General features: G+C 47.0%; 1 protein-coding gene across 1 annotated transcript in view; it reads right to left on the bottom strand.

The window, feature by feature from the left end:
- Positions 1–757: 757 nt before the first annotated feature.
- The window catches only part of TUBGCP3 (tubulin gamma complex component 3), a 418,028-nt gene continuing 396,773 nt past the window's right edge, over positions 758–22,012 (bottom strand). The window contains exon 22 of the mRNA XM_086934339.1: positions 758–1,267. Coding sequence (XP_086790465.1) covers positions 1,097–1,267 — 171 coding nt within the window. The 3' untranslated portion in view covers positions 758–1,096. The remainder of the gene's footprint in view (positions 1,268–22,012) is intronic.

Raw genomic sequence — 22,012 nt, 5'->3', positions numbered from 1 at the left:
AAGATCAGGCCGCTCCTGGCCTGGATCAAAATCTGGACGAATCCAGAGGCCGGCCTCAGTAGACAAATTATTAAAGACTGTGAATTGTGACAGAGGGAGTCACATCCCCTGGATAAAATGCGTAAAAGACACCTGGGAGGCAATCGGCTGCAAGAATTTTTACACCGCACCTGAATCCCTAAATGCCCAGAACAAGACTTTGGTCAAAAAACTGTTTGGAGAATGGACATTAACAAGCAGGGCTGTCACTGAAAAGCGCAAATCTACAGTATTGTCCTAAAGATTATTGAAAACGGAACATGGAATGAAACCTTATTTATCAGTGATGTACAACGCACAGGACATATTTTATATGACCCGATTTAGACTTAATATGTTACATCACTTATTGTCTGTCCCCTCTGGATTTACTTTATCAGTGGAGTTGAAGGGTACCTGCGGCTGCAACAGTAGGTCTCCGCAGGATACCCTTCACTTTGTACTGTTATGCTCATTTTATTCAGCCCCTAGGCGTAAGTTCCTGGTGGGGATTCTCAAAAAAGCTAAATTCAAACAGGCAAAAGTAGCTCTACTGTTCTTGCAGAAGGCCCCAGACGCTCACACACTGTTTTGTATAATAAGTTTTATTAAGGTGGCTGTGAGGTTAAGGAATACAAGAGAAGTAAATGATTGTAATGCCCTGTAAATAGAGACTGATTACAGAAAATATTAGATATGAATTTGATGCCCTTTCTTTTTTTTAATCATTTTAATGTGGTTTTTAAATGTTTTTATGTACTTTTATGGTATCTTTTTAAGTGCTGAATAAAGATATTTGAACAACTGAACACTGCAAATAAAAGTTATTTATTTTTTGTATAAAAATTAACATTTTAACTGAAACTGGGACACCAGTGTTCTTTAGCAATATTAAACACATATGTCGGTGAGAAAGGCCAAACACGTGTTTTGTCCTCTGAAGTATGCTGCAACATATGCACAATACAAACCCCCCTTTTGTCAGGAGGCATGGTAATAGCGTCTTGACAAAGGCATTTGTGATTTGGTTTCCGGATTACATGAACTGCTTTTTCCGATAGCAAAGAGGTCCAGACTGCTACACTTTGTTGACAAATTGTGAGCTGCGTCGCCCCTTCGTGCTCAGAGTTAAGCGGAGTCTAGGTTCTCTTGCTTTATAATGTTCATTAAAGTCCAATCTGAAGCTTAGAAACTGAAGGCTTTCGTCTGTACTTTGCGTCAGCAAGATCAAAAACTGCTGCACGATGCCCTGAAAAGGAAACAGAGTTTATTAAAAATCTGATTAAAAACGTAATTATCAAACACTTGGCCATTGCGTGTCAACATTTCCCCCTCACTTTAGCCTAGTAATACAGACACAAACAACCGCGTAAATAGTTCAGCAGTTTGCAACTTTAGGACTGGCTACACAAACGCTGGGACAACTCAGTTTGTGTACAGCGAATAGACAAGATTTTAATTGCAATCATAGTTCTTCGCCCTGGGTATATTAATCGCATTTATAAACCTTGTGATAATCTACAAGTTTTTAGATGAAAATACAATACCTTTTTTGAAACATTAAATCAAAACTAAAACTTTGTATTAGCTATTTATTTTGTTAGGCAAGGCTTTCCAAGGCTATCGGGCATTACGGCTTTGATCCTGTGGTGGCCCTAATGTCCTGCAGCCTGATAGCCTTCTCAGTACTCCCTGGAGCTTGGCGAGTGAGTATGTAAATCTGACGTCTCCAACGAAACCCCTTCCAGGCATGTGAGTTCCACTCGTCCATCTGGGCCATACCCTGCATAGTCCCCTTCCCGCAAAGCATTCAAGGGGACAACAGTGTGTGGTGTATAAAGGCCGCACTTTTAATACAAAAAACATGGATCATACATCTTGCAACTTACTGGTTGATCATTCGCGACCCATGTTTTGTTTATTATATATCACTCTGAATATTGTCCACTGGTTTTCCTTCTATTTCTGTCTAACAGCAATGCCCCTGCGCGATGGCCCCTTTTGCAGGTGTCTCAGGTTCTAGGCTTCCCTTTCTACTGACCTCGTGGGCGGCTGTCGGACCTAGCCCAGGCTGCAAGTGCTGTTCCACTTCCCAGGACCCTTGCTGGCCACTTGCCTGCTCTCAGTGCCCCTGCCATGTGGCACCCCAAGGACACTGCATGAGCAGTTCTTCTATTCTGGCTGTCACGTGCTCCCCGTGTCCATGCCATGAGGAGTCCCAAGGGCACTGTCTGAGCTGCTCTTCGACCTAGGTTACTCTTTTCTCTGGGCCCTCTTTTTGTGCTGCCTCCGCCACGCTGCCAGCGGTTTACCGATCAGTGGCAGCTCCCTCTTCCACTCATTAAAAAACTCCACTGTTCCGAGACCCCCACTATCCTAAGTGGGAGCATGTCTATGCCCACCCCGGTTGAGCAGACCCCATCCTCTGAGTGATAACATGGTGTCCTGAGTTTGATCCGCCCATGACGCACAAAACCCTCAGCCGCAGCCCTACGTATCTTTGCCATTGCGATCTTTGGTTCACGCCTTGGCATGTACCGCCACCCCATGGTTGCAAAAATGACCTTTGCACCAAACGACCGAATAACATAACGGGTATTTGTAAAGCGCACGTTCATCCAACGGTATCTTGGCACTGAATATCAGATGTTTATTGCTGTCCAACTGAATGGTACTCATTTTGACTGCAGAAGGATGAAAGGTTGATTGGACCCGCTGGTATTTGAACCTGTGACCATGAGGTTGAACACAGGCCCCTACAGTGGATGCATTAGTTGATCAAGCCACTAGACTCAACATGCCTGCTGGATGAATCCGCAGTTCCAGGCCTCTAACCCCGCTGTGCCAGGCGTTTCTCCGGCTGAGCCGCTGCCTGCGTTACTTCACTGCTGGCTGTCCTCACTTGTAGGGCTCCGCTGGTGACCTAGCACTTGAATGCTTTTCTCACTGGCCTCAGTGTTTGAGAGCAAGCAGGTCGGCTGGTATTGGGTATGGTTCTCGGCCATTCTAAGCCCCTTACAACAATTAGAAACCTTTCCCGCTTTCTTTTTGGGCGAGTCGTGGATTCCCCAGACTCCTTTGCCCCCGAACTTTTGTTTCACTAACTGCCCCCTGCCGCCTATAATTTCAAGCGATATACAGATCTCCTATATTAATGAAACAGCAGTGGGGAGTAACTGACTTCCACCGAATAGAGCATTCCAATCTGATACGGTTGAACCCTGTGAATTGTGACTATTGCATGAGAAGTCATGGCTCCTTAGGAGAATGTGAACTAGCCTCTAATTCCCACTATTGTATACTCGGTCTGCTGAAAGATGCACTTGTGTAACCTTTTAGGGGTGCCTCTCAAGTCGTTCCGGTGAATCTTTGGTGACCCTTGTGGCTGGGTGAGATATTTCGTCTTATGTGAATGCTCAACATCAATCAATTAATACTGGTATGTGTGCACAGAAGACCTGCCTAACTTCCCACTGATTCGGCCCCTGTGCTTTTTGGCGAGTCTGATATGCCCTGCTCAGGCAGTGGGTCACTGTAACTGTGCCCCTTTCAGGAGCCCGGAAGCCCTACGTACCCTCCTACCAGCTTGACTACCCTCAAAATGAATCCGTGCATTTCCTGTTAGGGGGCATGGGGAGGGATTAGAGTACGAACCCCCATGTATTCCTTAAAATGCCATGTTCACAGCATCACAATGTACTATTGTACTTGCTGACAGTTGTGGGAGATTACACTGCTTGCTCCCAGTAAGGAGAAGCGGTGGGATTTCGGCTTGTGAATGCCCAGTCGCTTGTCTTCATACCAGTGTGGGTGGCATGGCCCATCATACTACCCCAACTCTACATCGATATCATCAAACCTCTGTGTTTAAAGAAGTGCACAGGCAATGTTGTACAAAGACAGCTGATTAAAAGTACGGGCATCTGAAAACACAAACTTAGAACTACCACGTTCGACCATGGTTCCTTCCCTAATCAACCCTTTCTGCGGCACTGGGATATGGAAAGACTGGGGAAATTGTAACACTTTGCTCTGTACATGCTCAAGACATTACCCTTGAGCCACCGCTGCTGGACTGGTGTTGCCTTGGCCGATTTTGGTTAACTGTCCCCCTTTCTTCTGTTTTGACTCCGGTGCCCTGCGGAGCATCACATCAATTGCCATAAACCGTTTAAACTTTTCCTTTATACCTATGCGGTTAAGTGGCATAACCAGTCTGTCATAGGCCCTATAAAACGAGGAAAGAGAAGTTATTCTTCGCAAACCTTTTAAGCACAATCTCTAGCTCTCGTATGTGGTGCTGTGTGGTTAAAATCCAGACGCGATCATATCAAGATCAGCATGAAACCAGCTTAGGAGTTAAGCTTTCGGTAGACCAGTGCTGTGGTCATCCTCCTTGTGCGTCTCTACATTGACAAGCTTTCCCCATTTTTTTTCTCCAAGTTTGTTCTCCTGGGGATTTGAGTGGCCACTAGAAAAAACTCCTCCCCAGGCTGTGTTGTTTCTCTCCCACCAGTTGTCTGCTAAACCCTCAAGACTGTTGATCCCCCAACATCCTCCCTAGTCGAAAGTGTCCCGGTAATATTGTTCCCCAACTTTGATACGGATTTAACAGCGCCACCAGAAATCACACCAGTACCGGTAAATGATCTCAGGCAGGCATCTGTCACAACCAAATACTGACCATGTTGTATTGTAACTTAGCTCCTATAACTGATGCTATTGTACAAGATGCCGAACTGAAATCAGTTTACTGTACTGAAAGATGGGGGAATTATTTATGGGCTGGCTTCGGTCAAATCCTATCCAGATTCGAACCTTTGCCCCGTAAGGGTCTGCAAAGCCACATGCAAGGATCTACCCCACTAAGCTACAGCTCCTAGCTAAGATGCACAAGATCTCACCCAATGGCGTAGCGTTCTAGTACTCACTACTGAAAAGTTGTAGCAGAATTTGGCAGAGGCAGCATGCAGAGTCGAACACTTTATTTCGTTCTGCTATCATCATTGTCTTAAATATAAAAAAAAGAAACAAAGCCTCCCAAATTAATAAACCTTCAGTAGCCGAAGCTTGATTTAAATTTGAAAAATACTTATTTCTGAACTAAAATGATTTTCTATCTTAACTATTATTTGAGGAATGCACGCTTTAGCTATGTGCCTTTCAATGTGATTACTGTAACTGACTTCTACTGAGTATGAACAAAACAGTTATGAAGAGACTGCAAAGGGCACAGAATGCAGCTGCCCGCACTCTCCTCACCCTCCCTACGCATTGCCATACCTCCCATCTCCTGCACCACCTACATTGGCTTCTGATCGAACGGAAAATTCATTTCAAAACTCTTCACCATCCACAAGATTCTACATGGTCAAGGTCCCCAGATTCTGCAGGGGCTATGCACACTATGTTCCAACGCGAGCACTGCATCTGGCCTGTACTCCTAGGGTGCACAGGAGCAGAGCGGGGTGGGGCTCATTTAGGTCCCCAGCTCCAGCCCTTTGGAACTCTATCCCAATCTTGGCTCGAAGAACACAAAATCACTGGGCTTTCAGAAAACAAATTAAAACCTGGCTATTTTCCTCCATCTAGCCGGGGGCGCCCGCGCTCTTGCTTCGTGGGCTCTAGATTATAGCCATCTTTCTGGCTATCCTTACATCTGGCTAGCCGCCACCCTCCATTGCTGCTTGTCCGCTGGCGCTGGGACGCCTCACTGCTGGGGTAGCCATGCACTTTATAAGCTACGCTAACATAACATAACGTAACGTCCCCTCCTCCTGCCGATTCTCTGTTTGAACCAGATACTACTACGCCATCTTCCACTATGACCCTACAGTGTGGAAATAAAAGGGGCTGTAAAGTACCCCCAACCCCTTGTCCGCTTTGCTAGCGAAGATCTTATTCATGTATGACCCATGCTCACCTCAACCACGTGATGACGCGTCTTTGGGGGTGCCACCGCCCACTTCGACCCACTCTGCGGTGCACAACCTGGGCAGCTGGCCATCCTACCACGAGGCAGGATCTCCTTGTTGGATTATCTTGCGCCTTGGCTGTGTCGCCCGATAAGAACTGCCATGATTGCTCGAGGTGCCCCTGTGAAGCACGATCCCTGGCTCCCGGTGCATTCCTGATTCTTTGTTTGTGCCACCTAGCCAGCGTCCCTGCTTCGTCTGCAGGCTGCAGAATGAGAGTGGCCATGTCTTGCAGCATCACATTTCAGTCTTTCATGTCTCGCTGCATCGCATGTCAGTCTTTCTTCCAAGGAGATGAGGCGAGGTCCGATTGTGGTACTCCTGCCACCTTTTGACCCTCTTGGTCGCCCTACCCTTGTCAATGTTATTGGGCGGTTCGTACTTTTCCAAAGGCGCGTCCAATCCTTACGCATCTTTTTTTGCGGGCTTTTGCCCTTTGCACTTCCGGTGGTCCAGCTGCCATTAGGTGTTCCCTGCAGCCCCTTATCTGGTCCGGCTTCGCCTCCCCTGCCAGCGTCACATCCCGACGAGTCAGTTACCAATATGGGGAATATGTCCTTGAGGTAAAACGATGATTAATGGTAAGTAACTTTACCATCAGCATCATTGTTGGCCAGGCTACCGTCTGCCGGAACCACAGCCTCGTCCGTAAAAGTGCTGGAAAGCCTACAGTGTGGGTGGTTTGGGCTGGCACTGTCTATGCCAGGCCCCTGGCATATCCCCTAAAAGGATTATATTACTGTGGGGATTTATCGGACTGGAGGTGAAAGACCCAGAAAGGGTGCAATTGACTGGCTTTCTTTAACTAGCTCCAGGGCAGGGTCTGCTTTCTTGACAAACAGGAGGGAGCCATTGAACTAACTGCATGTCCATTAAGGATGTGAGGACGTTCCCGGAGAAGCCCGTAGAACTCATCCTTGCATGGCACCGCAGCACCACGCAAGTTACCATGACCTAGACCATGCAGTGAGTGGTATCCAGGCCCGAGCAAATGACAAATTTGGCCGCATCCCGAACGTCGCGAATAGTCTCGGCCAGTGAAAGACGCAAGTCTTCTGGGACCAAGGGCAGAATCTCACCCATCCTATCCCAGAGTACGTAGAAATATCATCAAGTAGGCAGCTGCAGTTAATGGTCTCAGGCTAAAACTAGCTGAAAAGAACATACGCTTGTCTAAAGGGGCAACTCTTTGATTCCCTTTCAGGGGAGTATGTTGGAAAGGCATTGGGTTTACTTAGCTGGTAGATGCCTGTACCACCAAGCTCTCAGGTGTTGGTGGCATGTCACATTCTGGGCATGGCTTTGGTCGGGGTCTAGTCGATGCCAGCACAGAGTCCTACAGAAGGATGGGTTTTGTGTCCTTGGTTGCTGGTATACATGAATAAGGGGCAGTTGGTTCAATATATCCAGATCGTGCCATGGACAAACCTGCAGGCATAAATCTAACTGGAGTATCCTGTGGATCCCGGAGGTCCATAGGTGCACCAGAGAGAACAGGGAGAGGGCAAAACATGATCAACCTAGCCTCCCAAACGGCTTAAACTTGCCGAGAGGTCCCGATGCACCCTGGAATTCAGGGTGCATTGGGATATGAAATAAAATCAGATGCTTCTATTGGTACAGTGATGGAGAGACATGGTGATGCCCTTGCGCCTTCTCAGACGAGTGGTGGGAAGGGGCCAATCCCACTAGGAATTCTTAGGTTTAATTTTTTTCTACATGAAAGTCTGACATTGAGGAAGATCAACCTTAGGACTAAGAGCTGGCCCGCACCCTCAACTTAAATTTCAAACACGACCTGCACAAGGTGTTCTGGTGCTTTGCCACATAGATCTTTACCACTTGATCTTCAGTGGCTTTCAGGCTCATTTGTGTGCAGTTGTCGAAGGCCTTGGAGTAAAATGTTAAATGTCGTATACTTGTTAAGCGCAAAGCTGCCCCAGTAAAGGGGCATCCCGGCGCTGTATACCGCTGGGGAACCCATCCTGGCTTTCCCTGTGAGATGGTCCCTCCTGGGCTCCTCCAAGGTGAAGACAAGCATCCCCGGCACTGATGGGGCCGTTAGTAGAGATTAAGCAAGCTATTGCCCAGAGTTGCTGAGTGGGACCCATGGTTGGAGTAGGCACTGAGGCGAGAATTATCGAGTCTGCTGACCATGGCTCAAGACCCTGCCGCGTCGGGAATCGAACCCGGGCCGACCTCTGTTTCCGGGTCTGCCGCCTCTAACCAGTGACGATTCAGAAAAGGGGGTGTTGATGAACAGAGTGTCTGAATTAAGCAGACCACTCTTCCCCAGTCCAAAGATCAGGGCTTGATCCATCACCTTTATTTATCTCACTGCACCATCCCAGCTCAGAACCTGGCTATATGCAAATCAGTCTGTCCCTGGCCCAGTGCATCATGGGAACAGGGCAGACTAAACTACCAAGCCAATTCTTCACCAGAAAGGAGACAAGCTACCGGGGACCGGTTTCTGGCATTTCAGCAGTCTTCGGCCCGGCTTGCTTGAATCCTGATGGTGCAGTGAGAAAGGGACTCATCTCTGACTATACCCTCCCACACCTATAGTGGCCAAAAACGATTCAGAAAAGGGGTGGTGATGAACAGAGTGTCTGGATTAAGCAGACCACTCTTACCCAGTCCAAAGATCAGGGCTTGATCCATCACCGTTATTTATCTCACTGCACCATCCCAGGTCAGAACCTGGCTATATTGCACCATTTGGATTCAAGCAAGCCGGGCCGAAGACGGCTGAAATGCAAGAAACCGGTCCCCGGTAGCTTGTTTCCTTCCCAGTATAAGAATTGGCTTGGTAGTTTGGTCTGCCCTGTTCCCATGATGCACTGGGCCAGGGTCAGACTAATTTGCATATAGCCAAGTTCTGAGCTGGGATGGTGCGGTGAGCTAAAAAATGGTGATGGATCAAGCCCTGATCTTTGGACTGGGTAAGAGTGCGCTGCTTAATTCAGACACTCTGTTCATCACCACCCCCTTTTCTGTATCAATTTTGTCCACCATAAGTGTGGAAGGGTATACTCAGATGTGAGTCCCTAGCTCATTGCACCATCACGATTCAAGCAAGCCGGGCCAAAGACGGCTGAAATGCCAGAAACCGGTCCCAGGTAGCTTGTTTCCTTCCCAGTATAAGAATTGGCTTGGTAGTTTGGTCTGCCCTGTTCCCATAATGCACTGGGCCAGGGTCAGACTAATTTGCATATAGCCAAGTTCTGAGCTGGGATGGTGCGGTGAGCTAAAAAACGGTGAAGGATCAAGCCCTGATCTTTGGACTGGGTAAGAGTGGTCTGCTTAATTCAGACACTCTGTTCATCACCACCCCCTTTTCTGTATCGCCTCTAACCAGTGAGCCACACCACTACACAAGAGACAAACTCAAACACCAGAGAGACACCTCATGGGGATTTAGCAGACATTTGTTTGAGATAGTCCTTACAAGGCTCAAGCCCTGTCGTCTTTGGTGGCAACATCACCAGCACACTGGAAAAAGCTTTGGTTAGCAGAAACAATATCTCTTCTCAAAAGAAGACAAGGACAAGTTACTTACCTTCAGTAACGTCTTATCTTGTAGCAACATGATCTAGCTGCAGATACCTTACCTTTGAACTTCCAGGCATAAGGCTGGATCCGGAAGATTTTTCGTAGCAGTATCCCTGCGTGCCGGGAGATGACGTTGGTCGACTCCTTGTGACGTCCATGGCGTGGTGTTAGTTGTCGTGATGATGTCCACGTCTTCAATATAATTGCCAGTCCGGCACGCTGACGTCAGAACTTTCCACGACTTTCCACGCAAGAAGCGCAGAGCCATGAACTGACTGACCACAGTGTGTTGAAAAAGAACAGCTAGGGCCCTGAAGGAGAACAGCCCTGACACTAAAAGCAATTCCACAGTGCAGGGAGGATGGGTGGATCCGCAAGGAATCTGCTGCTAGATCAGGTCTCTATCAGATCAGGCTTTACCAAAGGTAAGTAACTTGTCCATCTGATAGAGACATCTAGCTGCAGATTCCTTACCTTCGAAAAGATACCCAAGCAATACCTTCCCCAGAGGAGGGACTGCGGAACGTTTTAGACCAGAAAATCCTGTAGCACAGAGCGGCTGAACAGATCCTCCCTGAGAACATGAGAATCCAGGCAAGAGTGTCTGGCAAACATGTGCATAGATGCCCACGTGGCTGATGGCAGGTATCAGCGATTCAAACCCCAGGCTGAAGCACTGTGGTGGCTACTTTCGCCCTGCTGGAATAGGCCCTAAGGCCTTCAGGAGGCTGCTTCTTCGCCAAGGCGCAACAGATTTTTATACAGAAGATAACCCAACAAGAGATAATCCTCTTTTGAGCAGCACGCCCCTTCTTTGCTCCCACATACCCTATAAAGAGTTGGTCCTCCAACCAGAACTTTTTAGTGAGATCACGGTAGCTCTTCTTTGGAAGGGAACAAAGGTGCATAGACAGTGGGTAGAGGATGGAAGGGAGTTACAACCTTGGGCAAAAAGGATGCCCTAGTGCTCAGTACCACTTTTTCCAGAAAGACTGTCAGGTAAGGAGGCTGTGATGACAGTGCCTGCAGTTGGCTCATCCTTTTGAAAGAGGTAATTGCAAACAAAAAAGCTGTTTTGATAGTGAGCAACCGTAGAGGGCAGGTGTGCAGTTGCTCAAACTGTGCGTACATTAAGAAAGTAAGGACCAAATTAAAGTCCCACTGTGGCATAAGACATGGAGGAGGGGGAAACAAGTGAGTTAACTCCTTCAAAAACCTCTGCACCAGAGGGGACTTAAAAAGCAAAGAGAAATAGAAAAGCTCAGAGCGCCGAAAGGTAGCCCTTTCAGAGTGCCTAAAGCAGAGACCTGCTGGGCCAAGGAAAGGATAAACGTGAGAATATCTGCCAGAGAAGCAGATAAGGGACCAATAGACTGTTTTGTACAAGGTTTACAAAATTTGTTCCATAGGCAGACATATACCAATTTTGTGGGGTGACGCATGGCTGCCAGAATAACTTCACAGACTTTGGGAGGATGGTCAAAAGCTATCCACTGTGGCCGCTCAAACTCCACCCAAGGAGGCGGAGAGTGGACAGTTTCGGGTGAAGGACCCTCCCCTGCTGCTGCGACAAAAGATCCTCCAGAAGGGGCAGCCTGAACAGAGAATCGATGCTCATATCCAGAAGCTTAGGATACCAAACTTGCCGTGCCCAATCAGGAGCCACAAGATTAACCTGTGCCTGGTCGCTACTGATCTTCTTGAGCACTCTGGGCAGGAGTGGTATGGATGGAAAGGCGTACAGGATGCCTGAGGTCCAATAGTGACGAAAAGTGTCACCATGCGAGAGCCGCCTTGGAAACTCCAAAAACACAAAACTGCTGACACTGCGTGTTCTCTTAGGAGGCGAACAGATCTAACCAAGGCTCTCCCCACCACTGAAAGAGACCATGTACCACCTCCGAATGGAGAAGTCACTCGTAATCCACAAGGCACCTTCGGCTGAGTTAGTCTGCTCTGGCATTCAGATAACCAGGCGGATGTTGAACCACAAGGGAACTGCCCTTTTCCAGCCAAGTCCAGAGGTGCAGAGCCTCTTAAAGAAGGAGGGTCCACGTCCCAACTCCGCCGGGTTTGTTGCTGTACCACATGGCAGTGGTGTTGCTCGTGAACAGCTGAACTAGCCTCACCTTGATGGATGGTAAAAAGGCTGTCAGTGCCAGTCGGCGCGCACAAAGCTCCAAGAGGTTGATATAGAGCAGGGCTTCTGCCTGAGACCAGAGTCCTCTTATCTCCACCTCCCCAGATGTCAGCCCCAACCCAGAAGAGACGCATCCGTCACTACTGTGAGATCTGGGGTGGGGAAGGGGAGGGGTCTGCCTCTGGCCCAATCGAGATTTGACAGCCACCACTGCAGGTGTTTTGGAACGCCCTCTGAGATCTAAACCAGAGATTTGCTTGATACTGTGCCCATTGGAACTTCAGGTCCCACAGCAGAGCCTGCATATGCCATCTGGCATGTGTCACTAGCAGGATGCAGGAGGCCATGAAACCCAGCAGCCTCAGAGTCACCCTCATTGAAATCCTTGATAGAGAGCGAAACATCTATCATAGCCTGAATGTCCTGGACTTGCTGTTCGGGAGGATGGGTCTGAAACTGCACTGCGTCTTGAACAGCTCTGATCAATGGGGCCATTTGAGAGGGAGTCAAGTGTGACTTCGGCACATTGATACAGAACCACAGCAAATGAAGGAGGGCAGTCATAGTCTGGAGGTGGAGACGACAGCCTGGGGCAAGCCTGCCTTCAACAGCCATTCGTCGAGGTAGGAGAAGAACGTCACCCCTGATCTCCGCAGATGAGCTTTGACCCCCACCATCCCCTTGGTGAACACTTGAGGGGCGCTGGTAAGACCAAAAGGGAGCCCCGTGAACTGCAAGTGGTTGTGGCCCAACGTGAATCGCAGGTAATGCCTGTGGACAGGCAGGACGGAGATGTGAAAATATACGTCCTGCAAGTCCAATGCTGCCATCCAGTCACCTGGGTCCAGGGCAGACAAGAACTGACCCAATGTGGCATCTTGAATTCCTCCTTTATAGGAAGTAATTGAAGGCCCGTAAATCTGATCCAGGATGAAGGCCCATTTCCTTTTGCAGGGCCAGAAAGTAGCGGGAATAGCAACTACAGCCTATTTCTGGAGCCGGAACCATCTCTATGGCTCCCTTGGCCAATAGAGCCATGACTTACTTCTGGGCCAAATGTAGATGATCCTCAGTCAGCCAGATGAAGGATGGAGGTATGGATAGTCTCGAAGGGGAGGGAATAGCCCCTTCAGATAATTTGGAGAACTCACCTGTCAGAAGTAATGTTTTGCCAGTGGTGGAGGTGATGATGGATCCTGTCACCAACTGGATGCCCATGTTCCGCCAGACCGGGAGGGTTTGGAGGCTGAAGTTGGGTGGGGTTGGGGGTATGTGTGTGTGGTGGCTTGACTGGACCTCTGACTACCTGACTCATGGGGTCAGAATGAACTGCTCCATCGACCACGCAGGAGTAGTGGAAGTTGGGTGGCTCGGATAGGGTTGGTGCGGGTTATTGCCCCTTCCGTAGCCACGAAAGGAGCAAAAGGCAGACTGGGGACGGGAGACAGCTGAGAAACCCAAGTACTTGGCCGCTGCCAGTGAGTCCCAAAGTCCTCCAGTGCGGTGTTTGCCTTGTCTCCAAGGAGATAGGTGCCATCAAGCATGTCCATGAGCGATGCCTGGGCATTCCCTGAAAAGCCAGATGTGCTCAGCCAGGCGAGGCGTCTGACAGCCACCATTGTAGAAATCGCTCTGCCCAGCGAGTCAGTCATATCTAAGCCACATCGAGTGGCAAGCTTTGCTGCATCTCTCCCGTCTAATAAGGCTTGGAAAATGATGACCCGGGTCTCCTCTGAAACCTAAGGCAGTACTTGTACCGAGAAGACCGACACAGCACTGGCTGCAGGACCGCAAGCAGCTTTAGGGACAGCTCCCTCAAAGCCTTCAGAACCATGGCCTGGCAGTCAGCGCATGACTTGGAGTCGTGTCACACTCCAGACACCACAAATAAACCAAATGCGGGTCTGTCACTGACATGGTGCGGTCACGATTGCCTCACGGCTTGAATACTGAAGCCTTCTTGGACATGGGTCCTACACACTGAGAAAAAAGGTGTCGACAAAAAGACCAAAAGCCTTTCAAAAAGTGTCCTAGAGTAGCACTCTTCACAGATCAGCGCCTGACTGGTGTGGATGAAAAGAAATTACGCTGGCGCATCGAGGTGGTTCTTATATAGGTGATGCGCTCATCATTTCCAGCGTAAACACTGTTGCCGTCATGCTGAGTGGACCAACAAGACCTACCGGCGCGCAGGGGTATTGCTCATAGAAAAATCTTCTGGATCCTATTGGATGCATGGGAAATTCAATGGTAAGGATTTTGAGGTTAGATGTCTATCAGATAAATACCATTCATGCACAGCACCTCTGCATATGCAGAGTATTTGATTATTCAAAGATATGACTCAAACAGAGGACAGGTATATTCAGTGTCAGGTATAATAAAAAAAGGTGACAAAGAGCATTGAATCCAAACCATGACTTTGTACGAGTCATTGCATAATCTGGGAAACTACAATGCTAGTTCTGACTTAAGACCCTGCCATCTTGCGTCACGCCACTGTATGGCCCTAAATGGACAACTAGCTTTTTGTTACTGGGCAATTAGATTTCTGAACCAGCATGCCCGTGGTACAAGTAGATAATTTGTAAAATTGCACATCTCAGCAGGGTTACTTGCTTCACATTTTTTCTTTAAATGATTGAGTTAGAGTGACGTGTAAATGGAGTTCTACAAGGGCATGCAACTGGATGCTCCGACAATCTGTTATTTAAAGCTGCCCCTTTAGAATACATTATATCTCTTACCGGTCTGATTTACATGTCCCCTCATTCGGACCCACACTTTGTTCCATTATTCTGGACTTGAGGGCTTATAAAAAAAGCCTAGAGGCAAAATGCTAATGCAATTTGTACGATTAGTAGGGCGATAGTCCTGTGACAAATGGGGAGTGAAAGGTCAGGGCAAAGACATCACCTAGTATATGTTTCCCATGAGAACCAACCCACTAAATCACAGTGACACAATCTGCATGAGTGCCACTATCCATGTAGTAAAACAAGTTACTTAGTACTTTCCATAACCACAGTTTCCTCACCTTTAGAATATCCCAGAAGAAACTGGATATTCTCCTAGGCAATGGTTCCTGTGAGCCAACAGGTGGTGCAGTGTAGCTACAGAGTGCTCTTGTACTGCCTCAGAAGTGTTAGGTCAGGGCTGCATATATATGCCGTGCTGTGTAATGACATGAATGAATGGCATCTTGGGGGGGGTCAAATGAAATTCTACAATCTAGGAGCAACCATGGAAAACGCTCTACCTCCCTCTTTGGCCTTATTGAACTTGGGAACCTCAAGAAGATTTTTGCTAGAGGAGCGAAGGGATTGACAAGGAGCATACGGATGTATAAGTGACCTAAGACCCTCAGCACCTGTACAATGGAGAGCCTCGTAGGCAAGACAGAGAATCTTAAAGGAGATCCTAGATTGAATGGGAAGCCAATGTAGGCTTTTACAGGCTGCTGATATCGAGGCACGTCCGGGGAGGTTAAGGACCATCTTTGCAGCCGCGTTCTGAACCATCTGAAGGCGATAGATAAGACTCTTATTAATGCCCACGTAAAGGGCATTACAATAGTCAAGTATCGAAGAGACTAAGGCCACAGTGGCCAGTGTCCGGGCCTCAGGGGACAGGTAGTGAGCAATTTTTCTGAGGACCTTGATGCCACAGCAGGTGGAAACAGTCCTACTGACTTGACGGTCAAAGGCGAGCGAGGAGTCCATCAGAAGCCCTAGGTTCTTGGCAAACTGACGGGGGGAAGGGCAATCAGAGAGAAGCCGGCCACCAGTCATTGGACCAGACCTCCTGACAGCTCCCGAAGATCAACACCTCCGTCTTCTCTCCGTTCAGTTTCAGGAAGTTCTGACTCATCCACTGAGACACCGCCTCCATGCAGTTCCAGAAGTTCGAAGCCGAATCATTAACAGGCTGTGAGAGAGAGACCATTATTTGGGTGTCCTCCGCGTATGGAAGTACTTCCAGCCCGAACAATCTAACTATCCTGGCAAGTGGGGTCACATAGATATTAAATAAAGTAGGGCTCATTGAGGAGCCCTGAGGGACCCCACAATGCACAGGCTTCGGGGTAGAAAGAAACTGGTCCAACTTCACACTCTGCTCTCTTTCAGAAGAAAGGAAGACTGGAGACTCAAGGCAATGATATATAGATATATATAGCCTGTATGCTGTGTTAAGTTAGCATGAGCTTTTTAGGAGTTTAAACGCCATTTTACCTTTTTGCTGCTTTTGCACACGACACATAGTTGTTGCTTTAGCTTTGAGCCTAGTAGAATGTTTTTGATTCATACGAGAATAATATGTTACACTGATATCAGCCTTGCTTGGTCAGCTGTGTCTGTACAGTGAGTGCTGAAACCTTCAAGGATATCTCAACACAGTGGTTGTTGTGAGCACTGATCTTCGCATGTTCCTAGACAACATACATGCAGCTGCAGCCAAGTTCTGGCTGTAGGCGTGTTTTATATTGCTTTGCACGAGAGCATACAAACACACTTGATGGTGCATCGCCTGCAGAGAGCTGGTGGCTGATAATGTGATCCCTTACCACTAGGATCTTGAGGTATGGGGCCTCTCTGCTAAAACCCAAAGAGACCTTCTTAAATATAATATACTAGCTAGGGAGGGTGAGAAATAGGTTTTGTTAAACCCTATTAATTTTAGCATAATACTATGCTTTCACCGTTTGTGTTCTATGGACTAGTGACTATGCTGATTACTTTGTTTCTTATAATATGTTTGCTTGTATTAGCTAAGATACTGCGTTTGAGAACACTGCATTGGTGAATAAACATTTCAAATATGCACGTGTCCTCTTTTACTCCTTGTTCTGGATTGAAATGATTGTGTAACGAAAGTGTTCATGTGTTTCACGTTACCTGAGGTGTACTAAGTCCATGTTCTGGTTTGTCTAAGCATTTGGAGTTTATGATGACCAATGGGACACTGATTGCTAGTCTGATAGGGGATTTTTGGGTACTGGGGTGAGTTTTGGCACACCCTAATTAACTGAGGTTCCAAGCCACTATGCACAGTTCTTTCTGAGCACGGAATCCCTGCGACAGCAGGGCCTCCGACCCCGATCTCCCCAAGGCGAGAGATCTAAATAGAGGGAGATAGGGTGTCAAAGTCCGCGGTCAGCTCTAAAAGGACCAAAAGGGTGGAATAGCCTTTATCGACTTGAGAGCGGATGTCATTAACCACTGCCGTTAGGGCAGTCTCAGTACTATGGGAACTCCTGAAACCATGTTGGGAGATATCAAGCAGGGCCGAGTCTTGAAGAAAGGAGCTGAGGTGGCGATTAAGATGGGATTCCAGCATCTTAGCCGGAGCCGGGAGGAGTGAAATGGGGCGGACGTTTTTCAAGATCCCAGGGTCTAGAGTACACTTCTTAAGTAAGGGTTTAACAACCACCAGTTACCAGGAGGTTGGAAATACTCCCTCAGCAATAGCACGATTCATGACATTCATGAGGGGAAGAGTAACAGCGTCCCGGCAGGATTTGAGAACTTTAAGCGACAGGGATCCAAAGGGGACCCTGATTTGATGTTGTCCAGGAGCTGAATTGTCAGCTCAGGAGAAAGTAGGGGGAAGGACAGAAAGCTGGGCAGGGGTCCAACAGATGTACTCGGAGCTCCGGGTGAAGCCAGAGTGTCAGGGGGAGTCATACTCTGATTAGATAATTCAAGGGAGCTATAGATATCCACGATCTTAGAGTGGAAGAAGACCGAGATGTTGTCACACAGATCTTGAGATTTCACTATAGGATCGGCTTCCTGAGGGGAGGACAGGTAGTCTATAATTTTAAAAAGATCCCTGGAGGAGCTTAGGGAAGCAGTAATCTTAGAGAAGTAGTCCTTCTTTTCCTCCATTACAGCCAATTTAAAATCTTTGAGGAGGAGTCTATGTAATTTCTTCTCTAAGGGATCCAGCCTAGTCCTCCAATGCCTCTCCTGCTTACGACACCTTTGTCTCAGCAACCTAAGTTTGTCCGAGAACCAGGGGGATGAAGGGTTCTTTCTCGCAGAGTAAGGTTTCTTAAGGGGGGCCAGGATCTCTAACGCCCCTGAGAGGGTGTTTGCCAGTTCAAGAGCAGCAGAATTGGCATCCTGCAATTCAGCGGGCGTAAGATTGTTCAGGTACAGGGAGAGGGATTCACTATTGATGTTTTTAAGATAATCAGTTTCTTAATCCTCCTCCTTTCTCCTTCCGCGCCCTCAGACATTATCATTGTAAACAACCTGTAGACAACAGTGTGCCTAAATCTAACTTCGGTCCTTATTACACAGTGCAGATTTCCACTACACAGATCCACCAAGCAAGAGGAAGGCCAGTAAGGAATCTGTCTACCAGCAAGACAATGACTTCTGAAGGTACTTTGAGAATAGATGCCAAAGCAGTAACTCTAAAAGGTGTAAGGTCTGATGAGTGTAGTCAAACCAGGAAGTCTTACATAAATAAGAGGAAAATGCCATCTCTGAGGACCTGGCTGTCATGGCAGTAATGCTCTGTGAAAGTATTCAACGGTGTACATGTTGCAGCTGCAAGATGTCCAGGACAGGCGACCTCCATGCCAGCACAGTTGTATATTCGTACCTGGTGGAATGGGCCAGTATGCCTTCAGGGTGGCATTTCCTCGCCAAAGCATAACCTTTAATACAAAGGACTACCCACCACGTGAGTGTTCCACTGCACTACTTTGACTTTCTAGGTTTCAGCAAAACCCCAAAACAGCTTGTCATCCACTTGTTGGTGCCTTGTATGGTCAATATAAAAACCTGGGACTCATCAGGCAGATGAGGCCTCTGTTCTGCTTTCAAGGGACGTTGTGCAGTAAAGAAGTCTGGTAGGGAAACAATTTGACAAAAAAGGGTGACACCACTTTTGGAAGGAAGTCAGACCAAGTCCTCAGAAAAATATATAAATGGCTGGAATGTGTGAATTAATCACAGATACTGCTAATTACTTGCTGCCGCATCCTAGCCCATTGTTATTTTGCCCACCATGCTACAGAATGGACCCACCCACTTGCAAATCAGTCCTGACCCTGCACTAATGGTAAAAGTCGACCCTTAACTGTCAGGCCAGGTCCTCCCTGAAAAGGAACACAAGCAAACTAAGACCGATTTAGCCCTTATTCCTTCACCCATATCTCAACACCAATTTGTCTTGCGAGAAAGTGCTGAAGGGACGCTGCCCCAACAGCACCTGCAGTTCGCTTATGTGGACTGTGTGACAAAGAAAGTTTTTATATGTCAGGAGTATTATGTATCAGTTCAAATGGTGTGCACATGATGAATAGGAGGATCAAATTCTGTTCCCACTGTGGCATGAGAAAACGTATTGGAAGAAACTTGAGTTAGACCTTTTAGAAACTGCATCACAACAGGTGATATGGAAGGCAGAACTGGCAAACATAAAAGCCTATCTGGCCAGTATACAGCATTTAACCATGCCCACTGCAAAACTGAGAAACGTTGCATGCAGGGAATCAAGGTTCTGTGTTCCACACCAGACCAAAATCTTTCCCAGTGTACAGTAAAAATAGATTTCATTGAAGGATGCTTGGCTGCATAGAGGGCATCCAGTACCTCAGAAGGAAAATCAGAGGAACTCCATTGTCATGACTCAATCTCTGTGTATAGGGAGGTGACTGTTGTGGACCTTCTACTGTTGCCGAGGCAGGAGGCCCTCCTGAAGAGGCAGGGCAAATGTTCAGGCTCAAGAGATCTAGCAGCATAACAACCCACCTGACCAAACCTGGTTCACTGACTAAAGAGGGTCCACTGACATTTGCAGCACAACTAAGTGGTAATTCTGTCAGAGTCAAGGTGGAGTAGCAATAATGTCGAAATGGAGCTACTGCTTGTATTTAATTAGGGTTTTGTCTCAGATTACCTGATAATGAGATAATTAGGCAGAGTTACCTGTATGGTTATCTAGATTTTGGGTGCTATTTAGACTGCTAGATGTTATGAGGCTTCTAAACATACTAGAAGGCTGTGCCTATGTTCAAAGAAACTCTTCACTGAAGGTGAGGAAAGACACTGATCAAGGGTCGAATGCAGAGGATTGTGGATGCACATTAATGGTCAGCCAACACGGTTTGTGAAAAGCAAATATACTGGTCAATAGCCCTATGATAATTAAGCTCTATTCATCCAAGTACTCTAGAGCCTACATACTCCAGAAAATTCAATAAAGTAATTAAACCCAAAAATGGAGAGGCCTGGAAAATTCTGATTTAAATCTTCCCTAGAGGAGGAAGAATCACATTGTACTGCCAGGCCAGGAATGTGCAGCACATAATGAATGTACCAAAAGATGTGTATCGGCATAAGGGAATGGCCTTAACATGATGGCTTTTCCCAAGGTGCTCAAAACTTTGAAGAGGAGAACTGCAAGCTGTGGAACAATGTCTTATCTCAAACAGAAAATCTAAAATGTAGTATCCGACAGGCATATAAAGGAGCAGAGCAAGTTACACACATGCAGGGGTTTCTAAAATGGTGACTGTCTGCAGACTATGCTACAGTGTCTTACTTGTGACTCTGGAAACATGGAGAAATTTCTCAGCACCTGCCAGACGTCGCAGCCACAAATAGCTTAAGGAACTCCTTCCCCAAAGCTTTCGGAGCCATGGCCTGGCAGTCAGAGCACAACTTCGGGTCATGGTCATGCTTGAGGCACCAAAGACGCACAAGGTGGGGATCTGTGACCGATATGATGCAGTGACAGGCGCCGCACGGTTTGAATCCTGAAGTCTTTTTGGCCAGGCTGGATTCACCTACACACCAATAAAAAAATATTAACAAAAAGTCGAGAAAAGTGTCAAAAAATTACAAATCTTCCCTGGCTGGTGCGGAAATAAAAGAACTGATGTCAGTGCGCTGAGATTGTGCCTACAAAGACGACGCAGACATCAGAATAACTTAGACAATGCCAATGGCATCTTGCAGAGTTGACCAACAGCACCTATCAGCGTGCAGGGGTACTGCTCAAAAAAAAATCTTCTGGATCCGGACTGATGACTGGGAAGTTCACAGGGAAGGATTCTGCAGTTAGATATATTTCAGATATCAAGTGCAAGAATGGATTTTTGCTTGCAGGCAAACATAAATAAGCCCATGCCAGTATGTTGCACAGTATCATATAAAGCTTTCTTTATGTCGGCTGTTATGTGTTCCTCGATGTCATCGCCTTAAAAGTCAAGGCCACGCAAGTCTCTCAGCAGAAGTGTTAGCCAGTGCAAAAACCACTGAACAGAGGAGTTAGCATGAAGAAGCAAGCTAGCCTGTGTCGACCTCTTACTTTGAGTAGCCCTCCTAGTGTGGCCTTCAGCTGCAGATGAATGCTACTAGTGATGGAGCAAGAATTCGCACATAAAGCGACTTGCTTGGACTCAACCCTCTCGAAATAACTTAATGTAATAATAAACATTTTGTGTACTAATAATTGCACCACACAATGTTATTAGCATCTAGGGGAAGCTGCTCAATGTGCTTTTACTAACTATAATCCGCTTGCATTAAAATGGCTGCTGCTACGCGGGATTTCCTACTGCGCATGCGTCTGTCATACTCACGTGACATGACGTACTACCTTGCTTGGAGGGAAACTTTTGCTTCTGCGCACTAGAACTAAGATGGCTGCTTTGCGTTAGAGAATGCATGAACCTTGTACCACTGCTTTTGCTAAGCATTTTGTTTTGCCTAAACACTAAACACAATAGTTAAAATAAAATAATTGGGAATAGAGTAGAGATAAGTGGTATACAGAACATTCATTTATTCTTCGTTCTAAAACTGTTTCTTTTTTACTTTGCAACTAGCTCGTGTTTGGGCCGGAGATGTATCTGTAACTCCATTTTGGAGCCCACATCCGCACATGCGCACCAGAATCCAGAAACACTCATGTCATGGCATTCAATAAATGCCAAGGACAGTCTTGACTGAGATGCGCCTGGGAATCTCACCTTCTGAACTCGCGTAGAGGAAGACAAACTATTAACATTGTATTTCTATAAGAACATTTAATTGTTGGGTGGAATAAAAAAACGCATGGGAAAAATAAATTGATAGACGGGAACGCTAAATTAAATATCCAGAAGAAAAATTTCATTTTGGTATGGTGTGATGACCTCTCTTCATCCTTTTGTCCAATCAAAATTGGGGATCCTTACACTTGCACATTGGAGGGTGGTGCACTGCCCTGGAAAATAGTATAACTAGAGTAGGCTTAGTTAGTTAATTTGTCCGACTTGTCTGAATAGCTGACCTGTCACTGACCCAACGCACTCAATAGGTGA

The sequence above is a fragment of the Lissotriton vulgaris genome, chromosome 8, assembly GCF_964263255.1.
Source record: "Lissotriton vulgaris chromosome 8, aLisVul1.2, whole genome shotgun sequence".
Classification (NCBI taxonomy): domain Eukaryota; kingdom Metazoa; phylum Chordata; class Amphibia; order Caudata; family Salamandridae; genus Lissotriton; species Lissotriton vulgaris.
The sequence above is the reverse complement of the archived record's forward strand: the minus strand, read 5'-3'. Positions and strand labels throughout refer to the sequence as shown.